At 44.2% G+C, this 27619-nt stretch overlaps 1 protein-coding gene across 1 annotated transcript in view; it reads left to right on the top strand.

The window, feature by feature from the left end:
• AGPS (alkylglycerone phosphate synthase) overlaps positions 1-27619 on the top strand; it is a 300029-nt gene that overhangs the window by 101716 nt on the left and 170694 nt on the right. The window contains exon 8 of the mRNA XM_033946176.1: positions 17729-17809. Coding sequence (XP_033802067.1) covers positions 17729-17809 — 81 coding nt within the window. The remainder of the gene's footprint in view (positions 1-17728; positions 17810-27619) is intronic.

Genomic DNA, 27619 nt, shown 5'->3' with positions numbered 1-27619 from the left:
ACCACATACCATTTTAGTAGCCTTCCTCTGGACTGACTCCATCCTTTTTATATCTTTTTGAAGATGCGGCCTCCAGAATTGTACACAATGTTCTAAATGAGATTGAGATTGGGAGACTGAACATCAAAATGACAGAGGACATTTAATGTGAACCAAAAGCAAAGTGATGCATGTGGGAAAGAGGAACCTAAATGATAGTTACATGATGTAGGGTTTCATGTTAGAAGTCTCCGACCCGGAAAAGGATCTAGGTGTCATTGTTGAGGATACGTTGAAACCCTCTTATCTGTGTGAAGCAGCGGCTAAGAAAGCAAATAGAATGTTATGAATTATCAGGAAAGGAATGGAAAACCAAAGATGAGAATGTTTTAATGCCTTGTATTGCTCCATGGTACAGATGCACCTCGAATACTGTATGCAATTCTGGTTACCACATCTCAAAAATGAATAAGAAAAGGTTCAGATAAGGGCAACAACAAATGATTAAAGGGGATGGGATAACTTTCCTTTGAGCATATCTCTGAAATTCCATTTTCTGTGCTTCTTCTATCCAACTTTCTCTTCCTCAAGCACTTTTCCACTGTAGACGCCCAAAACAGCCCTATTATCAAGGCTGCCTCTGTCTTAAGAGATGAATTCAGAATGATGAAAGAATTTGATGCAAAACTCATCCCTCTCCAGATCTGCATTATTGCAGAGATCTCCATTGTATTTATTGGTCCTATCTTAGAAGAGTATGCCATTCTTACTACTTGAACCTAAATAATATTTCCTCTAATTGCCTCAGAAAATTATTCTCCACTCTTACTTGGTTAACCCCACTCAAATTAACAACTGACTTTTCTGCAAGCCTCTTAGCTTCTAGCCTTGTATCACACTTTTCTTCTGAAATTTCAGCACTTTGCTTACCATTTCAGTTTGCTTTCTCTCTGCTGGGTTTTTCTACTTTTTATATTCCTTAAAGCTGCCTTTGTTCTAGCCCAGTATCCTGTTTCCAACAGTGGCCAACCCAGATCCAAAGTTTACATTACATTACATTAGGAACTTCTATTCCGCCTATACCTTGCAGTTCAAGGCGGATTACAAAAGAGCTAACTGGACATTTTCCAGATTTTCCAGTGCAATAGGTGAGACGTTCTAGACCAGTGTTTCTCAACTCCTTGAGTACCCCCTTGCCAGTCAGGTTTTCAAGATATCCACAATGAATATGCATTAACTTGATTTGCAAACACAGTCTCCATTATATGCAAATTTCTTTCATGCATATTCATTGTGGATACCCTGAAAAACCTGACTGGCAAGGGGGTACTCCAGAACCGAGTTGAGAAACACTGTTCTAGACAAGTGGGTTGTATCTTAATGGCCACGTGTCATATGCAGAAGGAATCCACTCTGGATGTTTTCTGCAACTCTGCTCTACTTCACTGTGCTCTCTAGCTCCACCTGTAGTTTTTTCCTTCTGCACATGTGCCAGCATGACTGTGCTTGTTCTGCTCTCTCCGTTTGCTATTTTATTTGGTGTTTAGATTAGGTTCTTACCTTGCTAATCTTTCTGATAGAAGACATAGGATTCTGTATGGACCACCTTGTCCAGACTTTTGATTCACCTGATTCCTTCCTCGGTTGTTGCCAATGTCCATCTTGAGGCCTCTTCTCTTGTATGTAAGATTTAACAGAAACAAAACTACAGGAACATGAGTGCTCCTATTCCCTTTCTCCTATGGGGGGGGGGAGAGGGTTATGGCTCCTCCTAATTGCACTTAGCAGTTTGGTTCCTAGCTACTCATTGCGTAATTTTGTTCTTCAGGGTTAAATTGTTAATTGTTATTAATCATTGCTCTCTTATCATAAGTTACAGAGCAGAACAGAATATGGGTTGTTGCTGGGGAAGTTCCCCATTCCCCTCCTTCTCTTTTCTTCTGTTTGAGTGGAGTTTAATTGCTTTGATACTAACTGATCTATTTTCCACTACAGAAGGGGAAGAATTCAGAGTTTTTGAGTGACATCCTTCTGCAGATTTGCGACTAATGGGAAGCAACAGCTAAAGTATAGAAACCTATGTCTTCTATCAGAAAGATTAGCAATGTAAGAACCTAATCTTTCATTGTTAATGACTTCCATTTGGAAGTTTGGAGCGGGCTGCACTGGTAGTATCCCAGGATCTAAGTGCTGCTTTCAACCTCATTTGATTTATTAGTCAGACTTGATCAAATTGGTATTTCGGGGACAGTTCGTCTTTTGTTCACTTCTTTTCTCTCAGATCATACTTTTTTTGTCTCCCTTCTTTTTTATCCTTGCCATCACACTCCCTACACTGAGGTGTGCTTCAGAGTTCAGTGGTGGCCCCTTTCCCTTTAATATTTTCTTCCACCCCCCTTGCTGCTGTTATCCAGGACCACCTAATCTCTGTCTATTTATATGCTGACACTATCATTATGGGGGGGTTTCTTATCAAGATCCTGACAACCCAGATCTTTATCACTCCCAAACTTGCCTTGACTCTTTTTCAGGCTGACTTCATTCCAGTCATCTCATCCTCAATTTTGGTAAAACTATTGTCTCTTGGATCACTTGGCATCCCCTTCGATTCTCTGTTGTCCATACCATCTGTGGTCTGCTGATCACCCTAGTGATTCCTTTTGTTATGCTGGACTGGAGTTCATTTAGACTACAAACTTTCCTTTCATATTCAGGTTTCAGCTGTCACCAAATCTTAAGTTGCATTGCACTTTGCCTTAGCCATATGGTTTGTAGTTACCTAGATGATCCACTTGTACCACTCTACTCTGGTGGCTTTCTTCCTTAATTTTTGTAATCCCATTTATGCTGACTTGCCCCCTACTCTTCTCAATTGCAGTCTGTCAGAAACATGCCTTTTGGGCTCTTGTCTCAAGCCAAACACTTTGACAGTGTCACTCCAGTTTTTCATTTCTATCAGTGGCTTCCAATAACCTTCAGAGTTCAATCCAAAATCCTTTCCTTGACTCATAAAACTCTACGCAAGCTCACCCCCTTATTTAATATCTATTATCTCACTTTACACTCCTCCTAGAGCTCTGTGCTCAGCTTCAGAGCATTACTTTGCTGTTCCCTTGGGCTTTCATTTTGTTTTCAGTCCACTGGACACAGTGCCTTTTTTCTGTCTCTTGCCCTCTCTCTCTGCTCTAAATTATCCTATTCCAAGTTCAAGGCTTCTCCAAGTATGAACCTTTTCTTTATGGCCTTTCTATGGTGATCCCTAGTAGCACTTGGAAATGGCTGACAAGCTATCATTGCATCTTCCTTTACATGCTCCTCTGCGCTCTTCCTACTTTCTTCTAGTTTGTCCTGTTTCTTGATTGTTCCTTTCCTTTTCAATTTGTAGCTTGTAAACCACTCTGATTGTGCCCACTGAGAGGCAGTATAACAAGAAAGCAATAAACAAAAAACTTTACTTGCATTTACATGTTTTGTATCTCATTATTATATACCGTATTTTCACGCATATAACACGCACGTTATACACGATTCTACAAACCGAGCATAACCATGTGCGTTACATGCGTGAGCGCGTTTTACAATTTGTTTTTTACATTGCTGGTTCCCCCCCCCTGATGTCCGATTCATCGCCCAGCCCTGAAAGCCTGATGCCCCACCCCGAAGGACCGCTGGTCCCCCCCACCCTGAAGGACCGCTCGCACCCCCCCGACGTCCGATTCATCCCCCAGCCCCCTCGCACCGTTTGCGGTGGAGAAGCAGCCTACCGTGGGTTCGCGATGCCAGTGAGCCCTGCTGCTTCCTCTGCTGGCGGTCCCGCCCCTTCTCTGAGCCCTGCACTGCTTCCTCTGCTGCGGTCCCACCCCTTCTCTGATGTCAGAGAAAGGGCGGGACCGTGGCAGAGGAAGCAGCGCAGGGCTCAGAGAAGGGGCGGGACCACCGGCAGAGGAAGCAGCAGGGCTCACTGGCATCGCGAACCCACGGTAGGCTGCTTCTCCACCGCAAACGGTGCGGGGGGGGGGGGCTGGGGGATGAATCGGACGTTGTGGGGGTGCGAGTGGTCCTTCAGGGTGGGGGGGCCAGCGGTCCTTCGGGGTGGGGCATCAGGCTTTCAGGGTGGGGACAGGACTTCAAGGGGGGAGAGGCAGCGAGAGGAGAGTCAGGACGGCAAGGCAGGAGCAGGGCGGCGATTCGGGGCAGAGCAGCAAGAGGAGAGTCGGGACGGCAAGGCAGGAGGAGGTTTTAATTCAATGAGCAGCATGCGTGGTATACGCGTGCGCACGCTATCTGTTAATTTATTTACATAAATTTTGTTTTCCCGCGCACTATACTCGTGTGCGCGTTTTACACGGATGTCGTTATGTGCGTGAAAATACGGTAATACAGGGTGATATTTTAATACTGTATTAGGATATTGCACACAGTGTTAGAGCCCTTTAATATGTTAAGGGACAAATAATGTGGGTTAGTGAGCTAATTCAGTTTGATAACTTTCCTTCTAAATCCTCTCAACCTACTTTTTCACTGTATGCTGCCCCGGATCTGGCAATAAATTTCTCTCATTGTGCATGTGTTCCAGAGGAATGCGTAGTGGCCTTATTACAATTCATTTTAATGTAGTATTTACCCTTATGTATCACACTAGTTAACTTATGTGCTGGTTCCCTTTCTACATTATGTACGTACACCTTGTAATAACCAAGGATTTTGCAAGGAAGGACCATGATGTGGTTTGTTTGCTGTAACTTTAAAGTATGTTAAAGTCTCGTAATACTTTTTAATGGGAACAGAGACTAAAATTATAGAGGAATTAAAATATGAGGTGAGAACTTCCGGCGGAAACATGGAGCTGTAGACAGCGTGCTGCCACAGCTCCGTTTCACCTGACCATGGCGAGGCTCTTTATCTGCAATTTTCCCCTTGGTTCGGGTTGTCTGCGGCTCTGGGGAGGTTGCTGGAATAGCGGAGCAACCGAGCGGAAATTTCCTTCGCGGCTCTGCCTCACTCGTTCGAGACGGCCGGCGGCCACGTGGCGCTGCGGGTAGCGTGCGGCCGCGAGTCTGCCCTGCTGGGACGCGGCGCTGCTCTCCTCCTGCGGGTCTGCCTTCGGGTGCGGTTCTTTTTCCCGTGCTGGGAGGTTCACTGGGGACGCGGCACGATTCTGCGGCCGTCCTGCTGGCAGCCCTGTAGCTCCGTTTTCGGGTCTCCCGGGGCCACGTGGTGCAGCAGAAGGCAGCAGGCTGGGACTTTGACTCCTGGGCGCGGTGTGGCCCTTCCCCTGTGAGCTGAATTTTGGGATCGGTCTTCTCCCTGTGCTGGGGAGCCTCCTGGTGGCACGTAAGAGTGGGGAGCCTAGAGTGGGATCGCCATGGCCACTAAGGCGGTCCGGAAGGATCGGGAGCGGAGTAAGTTGCCAGACGCCAAGTTGGCGGATCCCGTGGCGCCCCCGTCGCCGGAGGCTCCGCACTCATCCTGGGTGTCCGCAGTCACGGCAGAGGTTCAGGCTGCCCTCGAGAGCTCTTTGGGGGACAAACTACAGCGTATCCTTGATAAACTGGACGCGCTGGACCAGCGATTTGCCTCCCTCACATCGGAGGTCAAGGAGACTCAGCAGAGGGTGAGTGCTGTGGAGGATCACGTCCAGCAGCTGGCCCAGGAGCAGTCCACCCACACTTCCGCGTTGGCTGCGTTGCGTGCCAAGGTGGATGACTTGGAGAACAGGTCCCGCCGGAATAACCTTCGGTTTGTTGGCCTGCCTGAATCGGTGCGGGACGTGGAGCTGGGGGCGCTGCTGGAACGCTGGTTGCCCGAGTCTTTGTCTATATCATCTTCCTCGGGCCCCTTGCGGGTGGAGAGGGCGCATCGCTTGGGGCAGCGGAGAGAGAATGCTGACAGACCTCGAGTGGTCATTTGCCGTATCCTGAATTATCATCATAAGATGGAGGTCCTGCGTGCGCTGCGGCAGGGCAAGAAGCTCTTGTATGACAACAAGCCCATACTTTGCTTCCAGGACTACTCAGCGGAGGTGTCTCAGGCACGACGCAGGTTTTCACCTCTATGCACCCGTCTCATCCAGCGTCACATTGCTTTTTCCCTGCAGTACCCGGCTCGCCTGCGGTTGACACATCTGGGTAGAGCTCATCATTTCGACACCTTGGAGGCTGCGCAGCGTTTTGTGGTGGAGATGTTGCCTGAGGAACCACCGCAGGGAGCGGCTGTGGACTGAGGAGACCCATATCTGGGGCCAGATCTGTGGTTTGAGTTTGGACTGGGGGTTTCTCTCCTCTCCCTTAGAGTTGGGTCTCTGTGTTTCTTGAAGGTCTGCCTGGGTGGTGTGTGTGCGGTTGGAGGGGGGTTGACCTGCCTGTTCTTCGTGAGTTAGGGCCTGTTCCTGGCCTATCTAGTTATTTAAGCATTGGGGACTTGGTTGGGGGCGTGTGTCTGTGGATAGGTGGTGTGGCTATGGTGTTCCTGGAGGGGAGGGGTGGGTTGAGTGTTTTGGGGGTTTTTGGCTGATGGAGGATGCTCTTACTATTCTCTGAGTTTTAGGGTTTGCGAGTCGGGGGGTAGTGGTCATTATTCCCATGGGAGGTGTATCTGGTTTCCTGGAAGTGATGCCCTTATTGGGGTGTCTTAGGTATAGATTGGGTGAGGGTTGGTTGCGGGAGGGGGATTGTGGGGTGGGGATGGGAGTGGTTGGGAGGGGGGGGGGGGTTTGCAGGGTTTCTGGGTTTCTGTGGTGGGGCTTTGGGGGGAATTTCGGGGGGGGTCTGGGGGTTCTGTGCTAAGGGATGGACTAGGTGGCAGGGGTATGGCTTGATTCTCGGGGCCAGAGGTGGCGAGAAGCTGGGGGAGCGGTGGCTGGGACGCTTCCCTGGTACTGTACTGGTTCTTTCTTCTTGTGTGATTTGGCTATTAGTGGATTGTCCTTGAATACACTTTAACTTCTTGGAATGTGGGGGGGATTCACTCCCCCATTAAGCGCTCCAAAATATTGCAGCGTTTGAATCGTTCTAAAACCTCTATTGCCTTTTTACAGGAGACCCGTTTATCCTCTGCGGAACATGCCAAGCTCTGTACTTGGTGGGTAGGTTCCTACTTGGAGGCGCCCACCGTGGGGGGAAAGGGTGGTGTTATTATTTTGATCCGTAAGGGTCTACGCCTGCACACCCAGAAAGTGCTCCGCGACCCTGGTGGGCGCTACATAGTTGCCTTAGTGTTACTTGATAATCGGCCTCTTTTGCTCTGCAATGTTTATGCTCCTAATAATCCTTCGGCCAGGTTTTTTAGGGGGCTCCGCAATCATCTCTTACAGTTTGGAGATGTTCCGATGTTGGTGGGTGGGGACTTTAATGAGGTACCGGACCCGAAGCTGGATCGCTCTGCTTCGTCGGGTAGAGAGACCTCCAAGCTTTATACGGGTGGTCAACTTTTGGAATCCACCTTGGGGTTGCTTGACGTGTGGCGGGTGTTACACCCGTTGGAGAGGGATTACTCCCACTTGTCCAGGGCGCACGGGACGCTTTCACGAATTGATTTTATTCTCATTTCTCGCGTGCTGCTTCCCCGGGTATTGGGGGTTGAAATAGGCCCCATTGAAATATCTGACCACGCTTGGGTGGGATTTCGGTGGACTTGGGGAGACTCTTTGACCAACAGAGGGTCCTGGCGGTTTCCCTGTTACCTGTATAGGGATACCCGTTTTCACGAGTTTTTGATACAGTGCTGGCGCGACTTTCAAGTCAACAATCAGCAGCATCGGGAGGATCCCATTCTATACTGGGAGACGGCTAAAGCTGTCTTACGGGGGGATGTCATTTCTTATGTGGCTAGGGAGTCGAAGCGGAAGCATAGGCAAATTCTGGCTTTGGAGCGGAAGGCGACTGTGTTGAGACGCCTGTATGGCAGGGCGCCCTCCTTCCTGCTTCGGGCGCAGCTTTTAGAGGTCCAGCAGGAGTTGAATGAATTGTTGCATCTTCGGGCTTTGCGGACGAGGGAGTACTTTAAGTTTTCTTTATTTCGGTTTGCGAATAAGAGTAGTCGATTGTTGGCCCGCCTGGTGCATCCGAGGGGTGTACCTGAGAGCATAACGACTCTTCGGGGCTCCTCTGGGGTGCTGCATCATCGGTCGGAGGAGATTTGTGAATTGTTTCGGGAGTTCTTTGCTGAGGTGTATACAGATCCAGGCCCCGAGCTTTTGGATGGGCAAGTTTATCTTGACAGCCTCGATTTGCCTTGTTTATCTCAGCGGGATGCAGCCGTTTTGGATCTTCCTATCTCCGCAGAGGAGGTGGAGGGGGCGATAGGGGTCAGTTCGTTGGGCAAGGCGCCGGGCCCGGATGGGTTTCGGAGTGAGTTCTATAAGATGTTGGTGACGGACGTAGCGCCAGTACTGGCTGAGGTTTATAATTTGAGTGTTGCTAAGGGCTTTCTTCCTCGCTACGTAAATCTAGCGTCTATTGTAGTTCTCCCGAAGCCTGGTAGGGACCCTCTTTTGCCAGAATCGTATCGTCCTATCTCATTGTTGAATTATGAGGCGAAGCTTTTGGCTAAATTTTTGGCTAACCGCCTGGCGCGTGTGTTGCCATCGGTGATCTCAGAATCTCAGGTGGGGTTTGTGCGGGATAGGCCGGTGGCTAAGAACATCCGGCGCATCTTGTTGGCGTTAGAACGGGTGGGACAGGACGGTAGCCCCGCCATGCTCATCAGTTTTGATGCAGAGAAGGCCTTTGATAAGGTGCGGTGGGGTTACCTTTTTGCGGTGCTGAGGACGTATGGTTTGGGTCCCTTCTTTTTTGGTGCAATCCAGGCACTGTATAGTGATCCAGAGGCGCGGATTTTAGTTAATGGGACTTGCTCGGGTTTTTTTCCTATTGGCCGAGGGACGCGCCAGGGCTGTCCCTTGTCGCCGCTCCTCTTTGTGCTATCTTTAGATCCTCTACTTCGGGAGCTTCAGGCAAATGCGGATATTCGGGGATTGGTCCTGGGTGATTCACATTTTAAACTGGCGGCGTTTGCGGATGATCTCTTGGTCTTTTTAACGGACCCGCAGCATTCCTTGCCCGTATTGTTGGAAAGTCTTCGGGAATACGGAGATTTCTCTGGCTTCGCCTTGAATTTTGCGAAATCTGAGGCGCTGGCTTCCTCGGTTCATCTTCAGCGGTTGTGGGGGGATAGTTTCCCGTTGCGCTGGGCTGACACCTCTTTTAGATATCTGGGGATTAGGCTGACGATGGATGTGGCCGAATTGTATCGTCTTAACATAGATAACTCCTGGCGGATACTAAACTGTTGCTAGCCAAATGGCAGGCGTTGCCGCTGTCTCTGTTGGGGAGAATTCATTTATTTCGTATGGTTGTATTCCCGAGGTGGCTTTACGTTCTTCAGACTCTTCCCCTTTCTTTGTTGCAGAGGGATATTCGTTCCCTTACCTCCCTATTGATCAGGTTTTGTTGGGGTTAGCGTAGACCTAAACTGAAATGGTCCCTGTTGGTGGGGCCTGCTCACGGGAGTGGTTTGGGGGTGCCTGACATCAGGGTTTATAACCAGGCCTGTTTGCTTCGTCATCTTAGTGATTGGGTGTTGGGTACCTCTTTTTATACGGATATCTCTCTGGAGCGGGATCATTTCTATCCTCTTCATCTCTTGTATCTCCTCCATGCCCCGTTGTCTAAACTGCCGAGACCCTGTAAGCGTAGTATTTTGTTTCGGTCCTTGTGGACAGTGTGGCATCAAATCCTTCGGTTGTGGAATCAGGACTCTCATTCTAGTGTATTTCTACCGTTGGCGGGGAATTTAGCTTTCCCTCCGGGGGTTGGACCTTCCGTGTTCGGTCGCTGGAGGGCGCGGGGGGTGGAACAGTTGCGGCATGTTCTGCGGGATGATGGGTCTCTCTTACCTTCTGCTGAGTTGGCGGGGAGGGGGGTCCCTGAGACTGGCCTTCCATTTGCTTATTGTCAACTTAGTCACTATGTGGCTTCCCTCCAGGGGACTTCCTTGCAAGGGGACTTTGGGACCCAGCTCTGTTCTTTTTTGGCTGCGGATCCTGATACTAGGGTCTCTATTTCTGCTTTGCATGGCCGGATTCTGGCTCTTTGCCCGCCTAGGGTTTTCCCTAGTATTTTGGAGGCATGGCAGCGGGACTTGGGTAGGGACTTGGGGGACAATTTCTTGTTAAACACTCTGAATCGAACTGCGGGCTTGGTACATAGTGCTGAGCTACGTGAATGTCACTTTCGAACGGTCCTGCGGGCCTACGCTTCCCAGAGTCAGGCTTACCATATGGGTTGTATTGATACTCAGTTATGTATCCGCTGTTCGGTGGAGGTAAATTCTTACTTTCATGGTCTTTGGAGTTGTGAGGGGATTCAGACTTTCTGGACGGAGATGGCCTCCTTTTTACAGGGCTTGTTGCGGACCCCTGTGCCAGTATCCGTGCAGTCTATGCTGTTTGCCCATTTTTCGTTCTTGTATATGTACAATTCTTCTGAAAAATTATTTCTTAGTAAATGTTTTATTTTGGGGAAGAAATGTATTTTGTGTTGCTGGCTGTCTTCTGAACCACCTTCATTCTGGTACTGGAGGAATCGCCTCCATGAACTTATGGGGTGGGAGGCCCGTTTGGCTTGTTCTTCTCGATGCCGGAGCAGAGACTTTGTTCACACTTGGACTCCATATTTGAACATTTTGACTCCTGAGAGTCGTAGCCGGGTCTTGAATAGACTCCACCTCTGAAACTGAGCTTCTAGGTGTCTCTGCTGCTCCCTGCTTACGAGTTTTTCTGTATCAGTGGGGGGATGGGGAGGGGTGGGTGGGGGGTAGGGGTTTCTTTATCGGGGGGTGGAGGTATGGTGGGTCCGGGGAGGACATAAGAGTCCAGTCCTCCGCGGGTGTTTGATGGAAATGCATACTATGGTTGTTATTGCTGTTGTATTTACTGTTGCTTAATAAAATAGATTTGAACATAAAATATGAGGTGAAAAGATGGGGATGGGATGATATAATTACCATTTCAGGACCCTTCTTTTTTTTTGCCTTATTGACCTACTGTAATATGTAGTATTTTCAAGCTCGCAGCTGCTAGAAAGCCTTGTGAAACCTTATAGGATAATTAAGTTTATGGAATAGTTTGTTTAAATAGATGTATTTAATATAACATAGTGTCTGTTTTAATGTGGGACCAAAATATATTTTATATTCATTTGGCAATTTGAGCTAAAATATAGAGGTTCTTGCTGGTAAGAAAAAAAAATTAACAGCACTTAAGATATAAAACTGTCTACATGGATGAAATTTTTCTCAGTTGACAAGAACAGCTGCCTAGCAAGCATTTACTGGCATTTGGTATTATAGCCTGAAATAAAATTTGCAAATGAAAATTAAACCCATAATAAATACAAATGGTATGCGTTTTGAGTCCTATGTCTGCTTTGTTTTGAGCAGAGGTTAGAGAATGGCACTCAGTGAACATATGCAATTTCTGTTACTAATCCTTAATAAACACTGCAAAGGCAATGGAGCTAAATATAGTATGTGAGCCTTTTGTGTTAGATATTTACTACTGTGGTTTTATTTGGTATTTTTAATGCTGCTTAATGCAATCTGTTCATTGGGAAACAATTTTTGTGTTCTAGAAGATGTCGCGTAATACATTTCTTGAAGTTAGCACAAGCAGACAGATTTAGCATTTGCAGCATAGTGGCTTCAAGATACAGAGGCCTGGACTAATTTACATATAGAAATTGTGAAGAAAAAATATTATTTAGGGCTTTGTACTGTATAAAGCCACCTAAAATGCATTTTTGAGTTATATTAGTCTTATTTCATTATGGGTGGAGGAATAGTGTATTTGTTAGGGTAGTGTGATGAAAACCAGGAAAGCCAGGGGTCCAATGCAATGTCTTTCGCCAGTGTCTCTTGTGACCTTGGGCATATTATTTCACTCTTCATTGTTTCATGTACATACTTAGGCCTATATTCTATAAACAGTGCCTTAACTTAGGCACTGGTAGGCACCCTGCTGGTGCCTAAATTAAGTGCAAAATACCATTTAAAAGAACTTTTAATTCATTTCAAGGTGCCTATGGCGCTTAAAAAGAAATGGCTCTGGAATCATACCTATGTAGGCGCTTTACAATGCCTAACACCACTGAAGGCGTGGCTAATGCTGGAAGTGGCGTTAGGTGCCATAAAGTGCCTCCTTAGATGCGATTCATGTCAAAGGTAGGCATTAGAAATGTAGGCTTTGAAAACCCTGGCCTACTTTTCTGGCGCCTACCTTTCCTGAAAATGGCATCGTTTCATGATTGACATGATCATTGGCCGCTATTAAGGTGGCCACAGATAACTGTGCAGAGTGGTGAATGGCTTTGTCCCCACAGTTAAGGGAGGGAACGTGCGCGCTCACCTCCTTCCTACCTTTGCGGCGCGTTAGTTTCCAGAGTATCTTGCTCAAGCTGGCTGAGCCTGCCTGCAGTCGCGTGTGTCTGTGGGCGGAAGCTTCTCTGACGCAACTTCCGGTTGCATCAGAGGAGAAGCTTCCGCCCACAGACGCACGCGACTGCAGGCAAGCTCCAACCTCTGGCGGCTTGAGCAAGTTACTCTGGAAAGTAACTTAAACGTGCTACAAAAGTAAGAGGGAGGGAGGGAGATTCTCAGGCCGCGTGAGGGGTGCTGAAGGGCGGTGAGATGGTGAGAGGGAAGGGTGGTGGTGGTGGAAAAGAAAGGAACAGATATGGAAGGGGGCTGGAGAGGAACAGATGCTGAAAGGAAATGGGGAACAGAGAGTGGGGAGAAGACGCTGAAGGGAAAAAATGGGGAAGACAGAGTGGGCAGAAGACGCTGAAGGGAAAAAAATGAGGAAGACAGAGTGGGCAGAAGAAGCTGAAGGGAAATGGGGAACAGAGAGTGGGGAGAAGATGCTGGAAGGAAAGAAAACAGATACCAGACTATGGGGGGAGCGGAGGGAAGAAGATGTGTGCCAGACCAATTGGGGGGGGGGTGAAGGGAGCGGCACAGTAACAATGCAAATGGAAGATGCAGAGAGAAGACAGACAGTAGATGGAAGGAATTGAATGAGAAGATGAGGAAAGCAGAAACCAGACAACAAAGGTAGAAAAAAAATTTCTTTTTCTTTTCTTTTCTTTGCTTTAGGATAAAGTGGTATATTAGTTGTGTTGATAAAAATTTATAAACAAAGCCCTGCCAGCTGAACATCTCTTTCTTTAGTTCAGCAGCCAGAAATTTGATTTATAAGGAAGGAATAAGCTAAATATTGCAGTACTGAGGCTTGTATGAATGTTGCGGGGATAGTAGTCGCGGGGATGGGGACTGGGCGGGGACAGAGGTTGAGGGGACGGGGCAGTGACAGGGACGGTGGTCGCGGGGACATGGCAGTGACGGACAAATTTTTTCCTTGTGTCATTCTCTAATCCAGGTCTTAGTTTATAAACACTGTGAGGACAGGAGAATATTCTACCGCACTTGAATTTAATTCACTTTGAGCTGCCAATGAAAATACATAATGCATGTATGTATCCACAAAGTATTTCAACATTTTTGGGTTTTACCTCATTTGCTGCCTTAAACTAGCTCTTGACTTTGATTTATTTCCACAATGCAGACAGATTGGTATTACAAACCTAGGCATGTTCCTCTGGAGTGCATTAGGATTCTTATCTCAAAAGGAGGAACATAAAGGGCTCCTTGGACATATTTAAGCTTTAAATTGAAATATACTCCTAAATAGAAAATTTAGGGAGCATGTTAATTAAAGTTATTCCAGTGCAGTAGATGAGTCATTCTAGACAAACAGGTTCTCTTCCCATGGCCACGAGCCATCTGCAGAAAGAATACACGCTGGATTTTTTTTTCTGACTCTCCTCTACTTCACAGGGAGCTCTGCTGCCACCTGCAGTTTTCCCTTCTGCATGTGAACCAGAAGAAGTGTTTCAGTTCTGCTCTCTATGTTTTCTTATTTTCTTCAGTGTTTTCTAAATTTCTCTCTTAAGCTCTGTTTGAGCCTCTCAGAGATGCATCCCTCTTGGATTTGACGCTTAAGGCTTTTCATGACAGGACTCTGCATTTGTGTCCTTGGTTTGGGGGCCAGCCCAGTCAGCCCGCCCTAGATTTCTGGGTCTGTTTTGGTATGTCCTGCTTGTCTAGAATGATTCATCTATTGCACTGGAAAACGAGATTGTCCTTACCTTGATAATATCTTTTCTAGTAGATAGGTGAGTCATTCTGGACTCTTGCCTTGTCCTTCCTACACCTGCCTACTGTCTTTTTCTGTTTGTGCATCTCCAAGTTGATTCTTGGATGCCAGTCAGCCTGTTAGGGCCTTGAAGATATCTGTAGGATGTTTGTGTTCATGCAGGGGTACTATCTGGGCTCCTTTGTTGCTTTGTGGCAAAAAACAAACAATGAGTCAGACAAGACAAGCTGGAAACAAAAAATGAAAATAGACAAAAATCTGATCAAAGAAAAGCGCACTAAGCATTATGCAAAAAAAATTGGTACTTCAAAAATAAACAGCAAAGAATTGTTCAAACTAGTAAAAACAATAACCGACACAACACAAATACTGAAAAAGGACAACGAGCCCACTCCATCGGCACAAACCCTAGCCAACTTCTTTCAAAATAAAATCGCTGAACTAAGAGCAACTCTACCCACAACCACAACAAATGCTCTTCAATACCTCGAACCCCATGACCAAGACACCAGAGTAGACATGATATGGGACCACCTCGAATACCCAAACTGGCATCAGTTCCTAAATTTATTCAACAAGTACACCAAATCTAACTGTCTACTTGACGCATGTCCCCCAAAAATCATGACAGTTGCCCCTCCAGAATTTAAAAAGGAACTATTCGCATGGCTAACAACCGCCCTTACAAGCGGAACATTAAACAAAAAAATGGGTCACATACTAATCACTCTAATCCCTAAAGATCAGAAAACCTCTTCAGCACTGACATCCAATTTCAGACCCATAGCAAGCATTCCCCTTTTCACAAAGATACAGGAAGGATTGGTCAACCTTCAACTAGTAAACTACCTGGACAAATTTAACATCCTTAGTGAACACCAATCAGGATTCAGGAAAGGATACAACACAGAAACTGTCTTAGCCTCCTTACTGAACCACCTCTATGATCTCTTTAGCAAAGGCAAAAGCGCACTGATTCTACAATTAGACCTCAGCAGCGCGTTCGACCTGGTAGACCATGAAATCATGCTACTGTGCCTTGAAGTAATGGGAATTTCGGGAAAGGCAAAGAAATGGTTCCAAGAATTCCTAACAAACAGATCCTACCGAGTAATCAGCAATGGAAACTACTCCAAACCATGGAAAAACCCGTCAGGCGTGCCTCAAGGTTCCCCACTATCGCCCACCCTTTTCAATATCTATATCGCCTCCTTAGGCCACCTCCTACAAAAACTAAACTTAATACATTACATTTATGCAGACGACATATCCATTCTAATCCCCTTAAACGACATCACAAAAGAAATTGTAGACAACCTCTCAAACATAATGACCGAAATCGATAAATGGACCACCAATTTCAAACTGAAACTAAACGCAGAGAAAACAAAAGTCTTTCTGGCTAGTCCTAATGACAAAATTACGAGAACATCGATAAAAATAAACAATCACGAATATCCAATATCCAAAAACATAAAAATACTCGGTATCACTCTAGACACTCACCTAACTATGACTGACCACACAAACTCACTAGTGAAAAAATGTTTTTTCACGCTATGGAAACTAAGGACCATAAAAAATTCTTTGATCCAACATCATTCAGGCTGCTGGTACAGGCACTGATCCTATCCATCCTTGACTACTGCAATATCATCTACCTGAGTATCCCACAAAAAACAATAAAAAAACTGAGACTAATACAAAACACCGCCGTTCGCCTAATTTTCGGACTAAGAAAAAGTGATCACATCAGCCCCTACTATAAAAAGCTGCATTGGCTACCAATAGAAGCGCGAATATTATTCAAATTTGCTTGCACCTGTTTCAGGCAAGCCTGGGGACTAGCACCCTCTTACCTACAATCTCACTTCATCCTACATAACCCCACCCGAACAATCAGAAACAAAAACATCTTTGCATACCCAAAGATTACAGGCTGCAGATACAAATCATACCTGGACAGAACCTTTAAGTTCCAAGCAAGCAGACAGCAAGCTTGGCTGAAAAACTACATAAACGAACCCAATCTGACATACAGTGCATTCCGGAAATCGATCAAAACCGCCCTTTTCGCCAAATTCATTGACTAAAACTGTCTCCTCCCTCACTAGGACTTCCCCCCTGTAAACGCCTTTTCTTTCTCTCAAGAAGCTACTTTCATGTATTCAGGTATTCTCTACACATAGAACTCCAATTAATACGTTAGTACCAAAGCATTCAGGTACTCACTATCCATAGAACTCCAATTAATACATAAGTTTCCCTTCTAGATTATTGTTTAATATTTAGACTCATTGTATGGTATTGTATTGTATTGAGACTCATTGTAATGTATTGTATTGTATTGAGACTCATTGTACGGTATTGTAAGTAGACTTATTGTATTGTATTAAGACCTTTTGTTATTCGCTGAATGTCCAGCCTTCTTACAATGTAAACCGCCTAGAAGTCGCCTGATTATGGCGGTATAGAAAAATAAAGTTATTATTATTGTTGGCGGTTTCAGTGTTTGTGTTCCTATGTTAACTTTGTTTGAGCAGAACAGTTATTACTTGGGAAAATTCCCATGAGTGTTCCAACTTCACCTGTAGTAGATGGAGCTGTTTATGCTTGGGTACTATCTGCAAGTGGCAGCAGAGCTCCCTGTGAAGTAGAGGAGAGTCAGAGAAAAAAAAATATGTAGTGGATTCCTTCTGCAGATGGCTCGCGGCCATAGGGATAGAACTTGCTTGCCTAGAATGACTCGCCTGTCTAATGGAAAATATACAGCAGACCCTCAATATTTGCAGGGGTTAGGGGCAGAGCCGGCCTGCGAATATTGAAAAATCATGGATAATTTTTAGGGCCAGCTCTGACCCACCCCGCCTCCCTCCTGTGTCCTGGATCTTCCCCAGACCTTACTTGGTGGGCTAGCGGCAACACAGGGCAGGATAGATCGTTCTACACTCCTGCCTCATGCAGAGCTGTCATTGAGACTACAACGGGAACTCACGGCAGCCATTTTGATGATGGCTCTGCACGAAGCAGGAGCCTAGGACTATCTATCCTGCCCCGCGTTGCTGCTAGACCACCAGGTAAGGTCTGGGGAAGGTCCGATGCAGAGTTTTGTTAAAATGAAAAATCACGAATAACAGAATCCACGGGTACTGAAACTGCAGATTCGGAGGGGTTACTGTATTATCAAGGTAAGGACATAATCTCTTTTTGTACACTAACGGAGTTAGCAAATGTAGTAGCAGTGCACACTAAAACCTGTTAGCATGCACGAAGCTTTAGTAATCATGCCCCTAAGTATGTGTGTATATGGATATCTGTGAGGACCTTAGAAACATGATGGCTGATAAAGGCCAAATGGCCAATCCAGTCTGCTCATCTGCAGCATTTTCCATCTCCTCCTCTCCCTAAGAAATCCTATTTGCCTGCCTACACTTTCTTGAATTTGGACAGTCTTTGTCTCCACCACCTCTACTTTCAATTGATTTTTATCTGCTGTTATGTTATATTTCTAGCCCAATATTCTGTTTTTCTGAACTATAGAATCGGATACTCTGGATTGATGAAAAAAATCTAACAGCTCACATAGAAGCTGGCATTATTGGGCAAGATCTGGAAAGACAGGTATGTATAGTGAGTTTACTGTCTTATGAAACATAGTCCTATTTTCGTGGTGCAAACCATAACAGAGAAAGAACAATTGGGGGGAGTGGGATATAACACTTGAACCTTGGGACAAACAATCTTTTATATAAACTCAAAATAAATACAGAAACACATGAATAAAACCACATGTATAAAAAGTCCTGTAAATGTGATGTCCTTATATTGAAATGATCCAGTTGCTGACCCGACACGGTCCGTGTTTTGGCCCCGGATGAAGGCCTGCCTCAGGGGTGCATCTAATGGTCCACTAGCTGTCACTCCAATGCTGGGAAAACAAACTTAGTTACCCTGTTCCTTGAGTCTTTTGGGATTTTTCATGAGCATTGCATATGCTTGCTGTCTTTTTAAAGGTTATTTTACAGTTTGTTTTCCCAGCATTGGAGTGACATCTAGTTGACCATTAGACACACCCCTGAGATAGGCCTCCATCTGGGGGCCAAAACACAGACCGTGTCGGGTCATCAACTGGATCCTGTCAACATAAGGACATCACATTTATAGGATTTTTTAATACATGTGTTTTTATTCATGTGTTTCTGTATTTTATTTTGACTTTATAGAAATAAAAGATTGTTTGTCCCAAGGTTGACGTGTTCTATCCCACTTTTCACTTGTTCTTTCTTTGTTGGATTTTATGTGGGGTTTCTGTTCCCTTTACTTTGTTCTATATTTGTGCAAACCATAACAGATCATACTTTTAATGTTAAGCTTTGTTCAAGCACAGTTTTTCTATAATAAAACTTTTAAAGTACAGTACTTACTTTTCAGACCAATGATAGCTGGTTGCTGACTTTCTGCTATAATATTGCTGCAGATTATGATATGAGAGGCCAGTATGATTGCTTGTTATTTTATGTCCTTCTGCATAACTTTTACCAATATAATCTGATATTTTAAAACATTTTAGGTGCATATGAAAAAGTGAATATTAAAGTATATTGAATACCTGCTTTATGTCATTGTTAATAACTGTTTAAACAATTTTTATTGAAAATTTTGAATAGTACAAGAGACATAGCAAACTGTAATGAACAACTGGGAAAAAATATCTCTAACTAACCTCATTAATCCCATACCCACTCAAAACCAACCCTTCCCCCACATAGTAACACAAAGAGCATACAGCCCCAGAAGACTACTACTCTTATAGCCCTCTGAAACATACGCATACACTAACTAAATTTTTTTTTGGGGGGAGACAGCAATGGTGTATGGACAATTCCCTAAAGCAATCAGAAAAGAAAAGACACCCCCCAAAAAACCCCCAAAACAACAAAACCCTGATATCCTGTGCTACCCAACTGTTGAAACCAAAAGCATCATCAGAAGGAGTTCAAAAGAGCACTGCGGGCCTGAGGAGGTAAAGACTGAATATACAGATCCCAAATTTGAAGAAACTACAGTTTATGCTTGAAGCTAATTTGAGCTGCCCTACGCTCAAGTAGCAACAGAGCTTGTAAGCAATTTCTCCAGATCCAGTAAGAAGGCAAAGCATCACTCACCCAGACTGAAAGAATCATTTTATTCCTCAAAACTCCCACTTTTCTCAAATTGTAACTGGCCTCATAGAGGAAGGCGAAAAGCCTCATACTTACCAAATAAGAGGCCTGCCACACACAGTGGGAGTGGACAGTGGAGGATATGTTCCACATAAGACAGAATTGTTCTCCAAAAGTACTTAATTTTCGGGCAAGACCAAAATACATGAAAAAATGAGTGGACCTGTTGGGAGCATTTGTGACAAATAGGAGAGACTGCATATCTTGAATGATGTAGCTGACTCTGTAAAATAAGCTTGGTGAAGAACCCACTATTAAACCGAAGATCTGCACTGATGGAAATCTTAGAGATCCTCCTAATTAAAGCCAGAAGATCCAGAGAATCCCCTGGAAGGCCTAAGTCCTAGCTCCAGCAAGAGAGCAATACATCCCAGTTCACAGATGCAAAAAGCCGAAAATCTTGGTATAATCCAGAAGCTGTAAACCCATCCACCAGATAAGGGTCTAGAACAGTGTCTCTCAAACTTTCTTGAGTCGGAGCACACTAAAGATAGTGGCCACGGCTTGAGGCACCTGGAAGTGCGCAGACATCGTTGCGATGACATCACGTACATGCGTGACATCATCATATTGACATCCACGCATATGCAGAGGCCTTCCAGACGGGCCCTGAGACACCAGTAGGGGGTGCCAGCAGGAAGAGGGCCAGAGAGAAGGAGAGGCGCTGACGCTAGCTGATTGCCTACAGCAGTGTTTCTCAACTACTTCAAGCTAAGTACAGTACTCCCCCGATATTCATGGGGGTTCCATTCCAGGAACCCCCTGCGAATTTTGAAAAACCATAAATACGGGTTTTCGCCTGTCAAAAGGCATGAGAGGCAGGAGAGGGCAGCTGGAGCGCTGGCGAGTGAAGAAAATCACTCACGGTATGCTCCGACCGCCTTTTCCTGTTACTAAAGTAAAGCTACACCAATCAGGAGCTGCTTTGACATGCAGCTCCTGATTGGTGTAGCCCGACTTTAGTACAGGAAGAGGCGGTCGGAGAATACCACAAATTAGTGAGTCCACAAACTGCGAATTCGCGGGGAAACACTGTACATAACATAACAAAAATGTTTATTTATATACCGCATTAGCCTTTTGGTTCAAGGCGGTGTACAGGATAGTAAAAAACATCAGGAATAGTAATTTTTAACAAATTAGAATAATACAGTTTTACAAACGCATAAAAAACAAATAATAAACGAACATAATAAATAAACATAATAATAAAACATAATAATAAAACAATAAATAATAATAATAATAAATAAACATAATAAACGAAAATTGAGATTTGTGATGGGGTAAGATGATGAGTGAAAGTTGTCTAGTCTTGGATCAACAAGGGTTAATTTAAAACTGGGTTGTCTGGTTTGGGGAAGAGGTGAGTTTTCAGGAGTTTCCTAAAATGCATGTATGATGTAGAAGAACAGAACAGATGACTCCATTCTGGATCTTTAGAAACTGCTTGGTAGGATAAGAATTTATTGATGAATCTCTTATGTGCAAAACCTTTAACTGATGGGAAGGAAAAGAATGACTGAGGTCGAGAGATCCACCTGGGTCTGGAAAATAAGAAATGATTGGTGAGGTAAACAGGCAATAAACCATATAGGGTCTTATAGAAGAGATAGCCGAATTAAAAAAATGCCTGTTTCTCAATTTTTAGCCAGTGGAGTTTGTTGTAGAAAGGGGTTAAGTGATCAAATTTTTTCAAGTTAAATATTAGCGGTGTTTAGAATTATGCTTAATTTCTGGAAATGTTTGCGAAGTCCAAATAGGTAGATGATGTTGCAGTAGTCCAAGATACTGAAAACTAGCGATTGGACCAGGAAAGTAAAAGGCGCTCAGTCGAAAAATTTCCTGATGGATCTAAGTCTCTAAAGAGTGGAAAATCCTTTGCGAGTTAGAGGATTGATTTGAGCAGTCAACGATAGCTGTCTGTCCAAGTGCATGCCTAAGATTCTGATTGTCGGTGATAAAAGATATATGGCTCCCTTCAAGGTTATGGAATGTAACGTAGAGTTAGAAGCTGTGTTTAGCTTTAATTTGAAACAAGACATCCAATTTTCTATTGTAGCGAGGATAGATTCTATTCTATGAATTTCAGATGGTGAGAGACTGGTGACAGGGAGGATGATAGGGATGTCATCAGCGTAACTGTAATGAGAGACATTTAGGCTACTAAGATGGTCACCCAAGGAAGCTAGGTAGACATTGAAGAGTAGAGGTGACAATGGTGAGCCTTGAGAGACCACAATTGCTGTTTCATATTAAAGATAGTGTTTCCAATCTTGACCTGATAGCTACGTGATTTCAGGAAACCTTTAAACTAATTTAATATGTTCCCAGAAAGACCAAAGGAGTCAAGGCATAGAAGTAGAAGATCATGGTCCACCAGGTCGAAAGCACTACTGAGATCAAAGTTAAGAACAAGGGCATTCTGACCCTTGCTAAGTATCTTATATAGGTCATTGGTTATTGATGCAATGACTGTCTCTGTGCTAAAGGAATGCCTGAAGCCTTAGTGTGAATTGTGAAGCAGTTGAAAATGTTCTAAGTGGCTCATAAGTTGTGTTTGCACTACACCTTCCATAAGTTTGATGAAAAGAGGGATTAAAGCAATAGATCTGTAATTGCTTGGCTCAGGAGAGGGTTTTTTTTTGTCTTTAATGATGGGATGGAGGATGATATGCCCTTTATTTTCAGGGAATATTCCTTCAGTTAGCAAGTCGAATAGCTAAAGGTAAAGATCTGACATGAGAGCGGGAGGACAGTGATCAATTGGCGAGTAAGTTTGAATATATTTTTTGAATAAGTAATTAAATCGAGACCAGGTTGGGATGGTAAAAGTACTCCAGGTCATGGCTTGCATTAAGAGAGACTTCGGCAGCCTGGATTTTTGTTTGAAAATGGAGGGCGAGGGCATCAGCAGATGGGATGGAATAATTGAAGAGATTAGTTAGAGGTGAAACGTCACTTAGGCTGTTTACTAGTCTAAGTTTTTCTGTGATCTGACCGTTGGTTCCATCTCGACAGTTGGAGGGCCCCTCGCTTGTGGTTCAGTGGACTTGTGGTGGCTGCTAGGAAAGACCAATCTGAAGCCTCGTTTTTGGTTGGAGTTGTGAAGGACATGATCTGGATTCTTTGCTCCTCTATACCGGAGACTGCGTTCTGCAGTTTGCCTCTGTTTGGAAGCAGGGGGAGAGGTGGCAGATCTCAGGCAAGCGGCCGGAGGCAGCAATCGAACCAGGATCTTAGGGCGAAAGTTGTGCAGATGCGTTGCTGCGGTCGATGGTCTGCAGATAGGGGAGCTGAGAGGAGCCTCCCACAGAGCCCACTGACTGGATGTGCTTGGTGGATCATACTGGAGCGGATGACTCACCGGCCATGGCGTCCCATGGTCGTTACGGTCCTCTTCGCTACTTCCCCCTATTTCCTGCACTCCTGGCATCAGCAACAATGGCCTGTTCGGCGCTTGCCCATCCTGAGTCTGAGGGCTTCTGCACTGAAATTACAACATCAATCAGCCCAGCTTTTCTTAAGAGTTTCGCACCGAGGCCGCACAGACCGAGTGCTATGGAGATTGCAGCAGCAGCAAAGCAGGAGTTCCCTGTCTGCCCCAGATCTTGCGGCACCTACTTACACCAAAATTAGTACTGGGAGGCTTTTATGCAGAAGAAGAACACTAACACTCACCACATGCCCCAGCTATGGCAGTCATCTTGTAGCAGTCGTTCAGAGTAACAGCTGGAGCACGGACAGTGAGTCTTAAGGATTATATGAAAAAGACCATCAAAGACGAGGAGTCTTAGCAACCCTGGATTATCAACCAAACCTCTTACATAAAGAAGTCCTTTTTATGGGAACGTCATCTTTCCTCCAAAACTTACTTGATCCACTTCATCTTTGAAACTGAAACTGTAGACTGATGTTTATTTTTTTTATTTTTTATTTTTTCCAGTTTATTAATTATTTTTAATCTTACTCACTGTTTTGCCATTAATTTTTTGTCTTGTTCTACTTCTACTATTTAAATTTCTCCAAAATTCATTGTTTTTACGGTTCCCCTTCTGCATCTATACCTCTCTATCCTCTCTTTTTGCCTTCTAAAATACTCAATTCAATACAATCTTGTTAGAATGTTTATTTCTTATTCTTTCCTCTATCTGTACTTCTCACTTCTCTATTCTCTTTAGGTGCTTTAGTTAGATTGTGAGCCTTCGGGACAGTGAGGGAATTTTCTAAGTACCTTCCTTACTTATAATTTTAATGTATATTTTCTGTAACCGCTTAGAACCTAACGGATGTAGCGGTATATAAGAAATAAATTACATTACATTACATTACATAAATAGGTCCTTTGAGTTAAGACCGTCCTGGTATATACGAGAGGAGTAATATTGTTTGCGTTCCTCTTTCAGCAGGAGCTTATATTCTTTGGATTTTGCTCGGCATTCTAATTTAATAATTTCTGCTTTATTCTTGGTCCATGCTCGCTCCAGGCGACAAACTTGACGTTTCAGCATAAGTAACTCAGGGTCGAACCATTTGTCGGATTGTCTCTGGTGTTTGAGTTTGTGAGGTACAAGGCAGTTTAAGATGGAGATACTGAAGGAGTCCCAGTCAGTATAAAAGTCTTGACTGATGGTCGGCAAAGTTGGAGTCATAGCTGGATCAGAAGGCAATCTCATCTATAGGTCCTCTGGATAATATGGGGGTAGTAGGTGAGGATTTTTTGATGCTTGACTTGAGAGCAAGTTGAGATTAAATATGAATTTGTAATGGTCTGATAAAAGTGATTGATGCTAAGAACCATCTGATGAGTATATTGGAGGATGGAAAGGGTCTTTGGAGGAAGTGGCTGTCAGGTCTAGATGGTATCCTTTTACATGTGTGGAACAAAAGGGAAGCCAGGAATAGTCTAAATTTTTCAGGAAGGAGAGTAGTTCGATGACCAAATTGTCAGTGCTAGATTTAAAGGTGAAGATTTAAATCTCCCAATAATATGCAGGAAGGAGAGGAGAGTGAGTTCTTAAACACAAAATTTTGAAAAAGGTCTTTTACATTCTCCCAGTTTTTAGGTGTTATGTAAAAGAGAATACAAATAAGGGAAGTATTTAGAATAGGGCTAGACAATTGACATGTCAGAATTTCAATGTTGTGTTGTTCAAACTCCAGTAGATTGATTTGGAGGAAGTCTTTTACTATGAGAGCTAGGCCAGCTCCTCACTTGTTATCTCTGCATAGTGAAAGTATTTTATAGCCTGGTGGACAGAGGTCTTTGATAATAGGGTCTTCAGGTGAAGGAAGCCAAATTTCAGTGAGGAACATACAGTCTAAGTTGTCCTCCATGATCCAATACCTTATGAAGTTGGCTTTATTTCTGACAGACCTAATATTGGTATAAGCGCATGATAAATGAAGAAAGCTGGTAGACTGGTAACACTGCACAACAATTTTTTGGTTAAGTCTTGATTCCTGAAAAGTTTTTGGTGATTATGACAGGTACCAACTTGGTATGCTCAAATATGGTTTTGGTTTTACTGCATCACGTAAGAACTATGAGAAATAGACATTTTTATGTTTACTGACAATAAAATATATAGTCAAGTTTACGTTTCGCACAAGCGACTAAATGAAACAGAATTAAAAGTGTTTTGCTCCCGAGTTTCTTTTATATTCAGTGTCTGGTGCATCACGTTGTAGCATCCAACAATAGTCGGCAAGCATTGACGGATTCCAATTGCCCTGGTATCGTTTCTCCATCGTAGCTATGTCTTGATGAAACCTTTCACCGTGCTCGTCACTCACAGCACCGAGATTTGCGGGGAAGAAGTCCAAGTGTGAATGGAGGAAATGAATCTTGAGTGACATATTGCACTTCATTCTCTTGTATGCTTTGAGAAGTTTGTCTACCAGCTGAATGTAGTTTGGGGCTCTGTAATTGCCCAGAAAATTGTCAACAACGTCTTTCAAGGCTTTCCAGCCAATTTTTTCCGGCCCAACTAACAGATCTTCAAATCGCTTGTCACTCATAACATGTCTGATCTGGGGGCCAACAAAAATACCCTCTTTGATCTTGGCATCAGTTATTCTTGGGAACATCTGTCTTAAATAACGAAAACCTTCCCCTTCCTTGTTCATTGCTTTCACAAAATTCTTCATGAGTCCCAGTTTAATGTGAAGAGGAGGCAAAAATATCTTTGTCGGGTCAACAAGCGATTCATGTGCTACATTTTTCTGTCCTGGAACTAACTTTTTACGGAGTGGCCAGTTCTTTCTAGAATAGTGCGACTCTCTGTCTCGGCTGTCCCATTCGCAGATGAAACAGCAGTACTTTGTATAGCCAAGCTGCAGTCCTAGTAACAGAGCAACGACTTTGAGGTCTCCACAGATATTCCAGTTATACCTGGTATACTGGACATACTTTAGTAACATTTCCATATTCTCATATGTTTCTTTCATATGTGCTGCATAGCCAACAGGTACTGAAGGATAAACGTTGCCATTGTGCAACAGAACAGCTTTCAGGCTTAACATTGACGAATCAATGAAAAGACGCCACTCTTCCGGGTTGTGATCACAACCAAAGACCGAGAACAATCCTTCAATGTCACAACAGAAACAGAGACTGTCGACTTGTGCAAAAAATTTGGTTATATCATGATGCCGGTCTCGAAACACAGAAATTTTCGTACCTGGTGATAGCAAACACCATTCCTGCAGTCTCGAACCTAGCAGCTCAGCTTTTGCTTTTGACAGACCCAAATCTCTGACCAAATCGTTCAATTCGGACTGTGTTATCAGATGTGGATCGCCTGATGAGGATGGTTCAAAATCCGGGTCAATGTCACTGTTAGAACCCTGCACTGCAGTTTCTTCATCTGGTTCGTCTAAGGTCCAATCCTCTGGTGGTTTCGGAACTGGAAGACTGTCATCATGTGGCATGGGTCTCATTGCTGAAGGCAGATTAGGATATTCAATTGACTTCTTGTTTTTGGCAGAGAAACCAGACACATTAGTCAAACAGAAATAACAGTCCGTCACATGGTCTTTCTGTTCTCGCCATATCATCGGAACAGCAAATGGCATCGTCTTTCGAGTACCTCTGAGCCAGGCTCTCAGACTAACAGCACATGTCGCACAGCAAATGTGAGGCGCCCATTGCTTGTCTTGATCACCTATTTTGCAGCCAAAATACAGATGATAGGCTTTCTTTACAAGGGCAGTCATCGAACGTCTCTGAGGCGTAAGTGTATATTCCCCACAGATATAGCAGAATGTGTCGCGGCTGTTACGACACCGACGAGACATATTGCCCGACACCAAAACGTCTATAGCATCAAGCTTACTTACTGTTATATTGCTACAGCTACTATACTACTATACTTTACTATACTGATACTATATACACACACGGACTATCTATATTAACCAAATGAGCAGGATCGGTGTATGGAAGCCACCATTATAGCATGGTGAGACAGCGCAAGCTCGTTCAGACCTGCCCAGACATGCCCAGGATGTCATCTTCCATAAAACAGCTTCCAACCTGGCTAGATTTTATGCATGGACATACCCAGGCGGCACAAACCGTTGTTGATAAGACACTTATGGGAGAAAAAATTGTTTGCATCCAAATATAAGAAAAAATCACGACAAAATTGAAGATTTCTCTGAAATGGTACGTGATGGGTAATTTTTGATGTAATATTCATGATCAGCACCCAAAATTCTATAAGAAACACCCAGCAGTGTTCAGGAAGCAAAAACTTTGTTGTGCAGTGTAATTAGAGGCGCCTGGGAGCGAAGGTAAAAAACTTTTTGTTTTCTTTGATTTGGATTGAGGGCTTTGGTTTCTATGGAGAGGTGAGGAATAAGATGAGTTTACCCATCTAGTAGGATGTAAGGGATCTGAAAGGTGAATAGGGGAAAATGTTAGGATTGAAAATCCATCCCAAACCATTGCACCATATGTGTTGGAATGGGGGTAAGGGAAGCATGATAGATTAGAAAAGAATCTATTGAAGGATAGAACACTGCTTACCCCAGCCTTCTAAAGATTCCATGCAATGACAATTAGTGTGTGTATGTGTATATATATATATATACAGTGGAACCTTGGTTTACGAGCATAATTCGTTCCAGAAGTTTGCTCGTATATCAAAGCGAGTTTCCCCATAGGAAGTAAGGGAAACTCGCTTTGATTCATTCCACCTCCTCC

Source organism: Geotrypetes seraphini, chromosome 5, assembly GCF_902459505.1.
Source record: "Geotrypetes seraphini chromosome 5, aGeoSer1.1, whole genome shotgun sequence".
NCBI lineage: Eukaryota > Metazoa > Chordata > Amphibia > Gymnophiona > Dermophiidae > Geotrypetes > Geotrypetes seraphini.
Note: the sequence above shows the minus strand (reverse complement) of the source record. Positions and strands in the feature narration are given on the sequence as shown.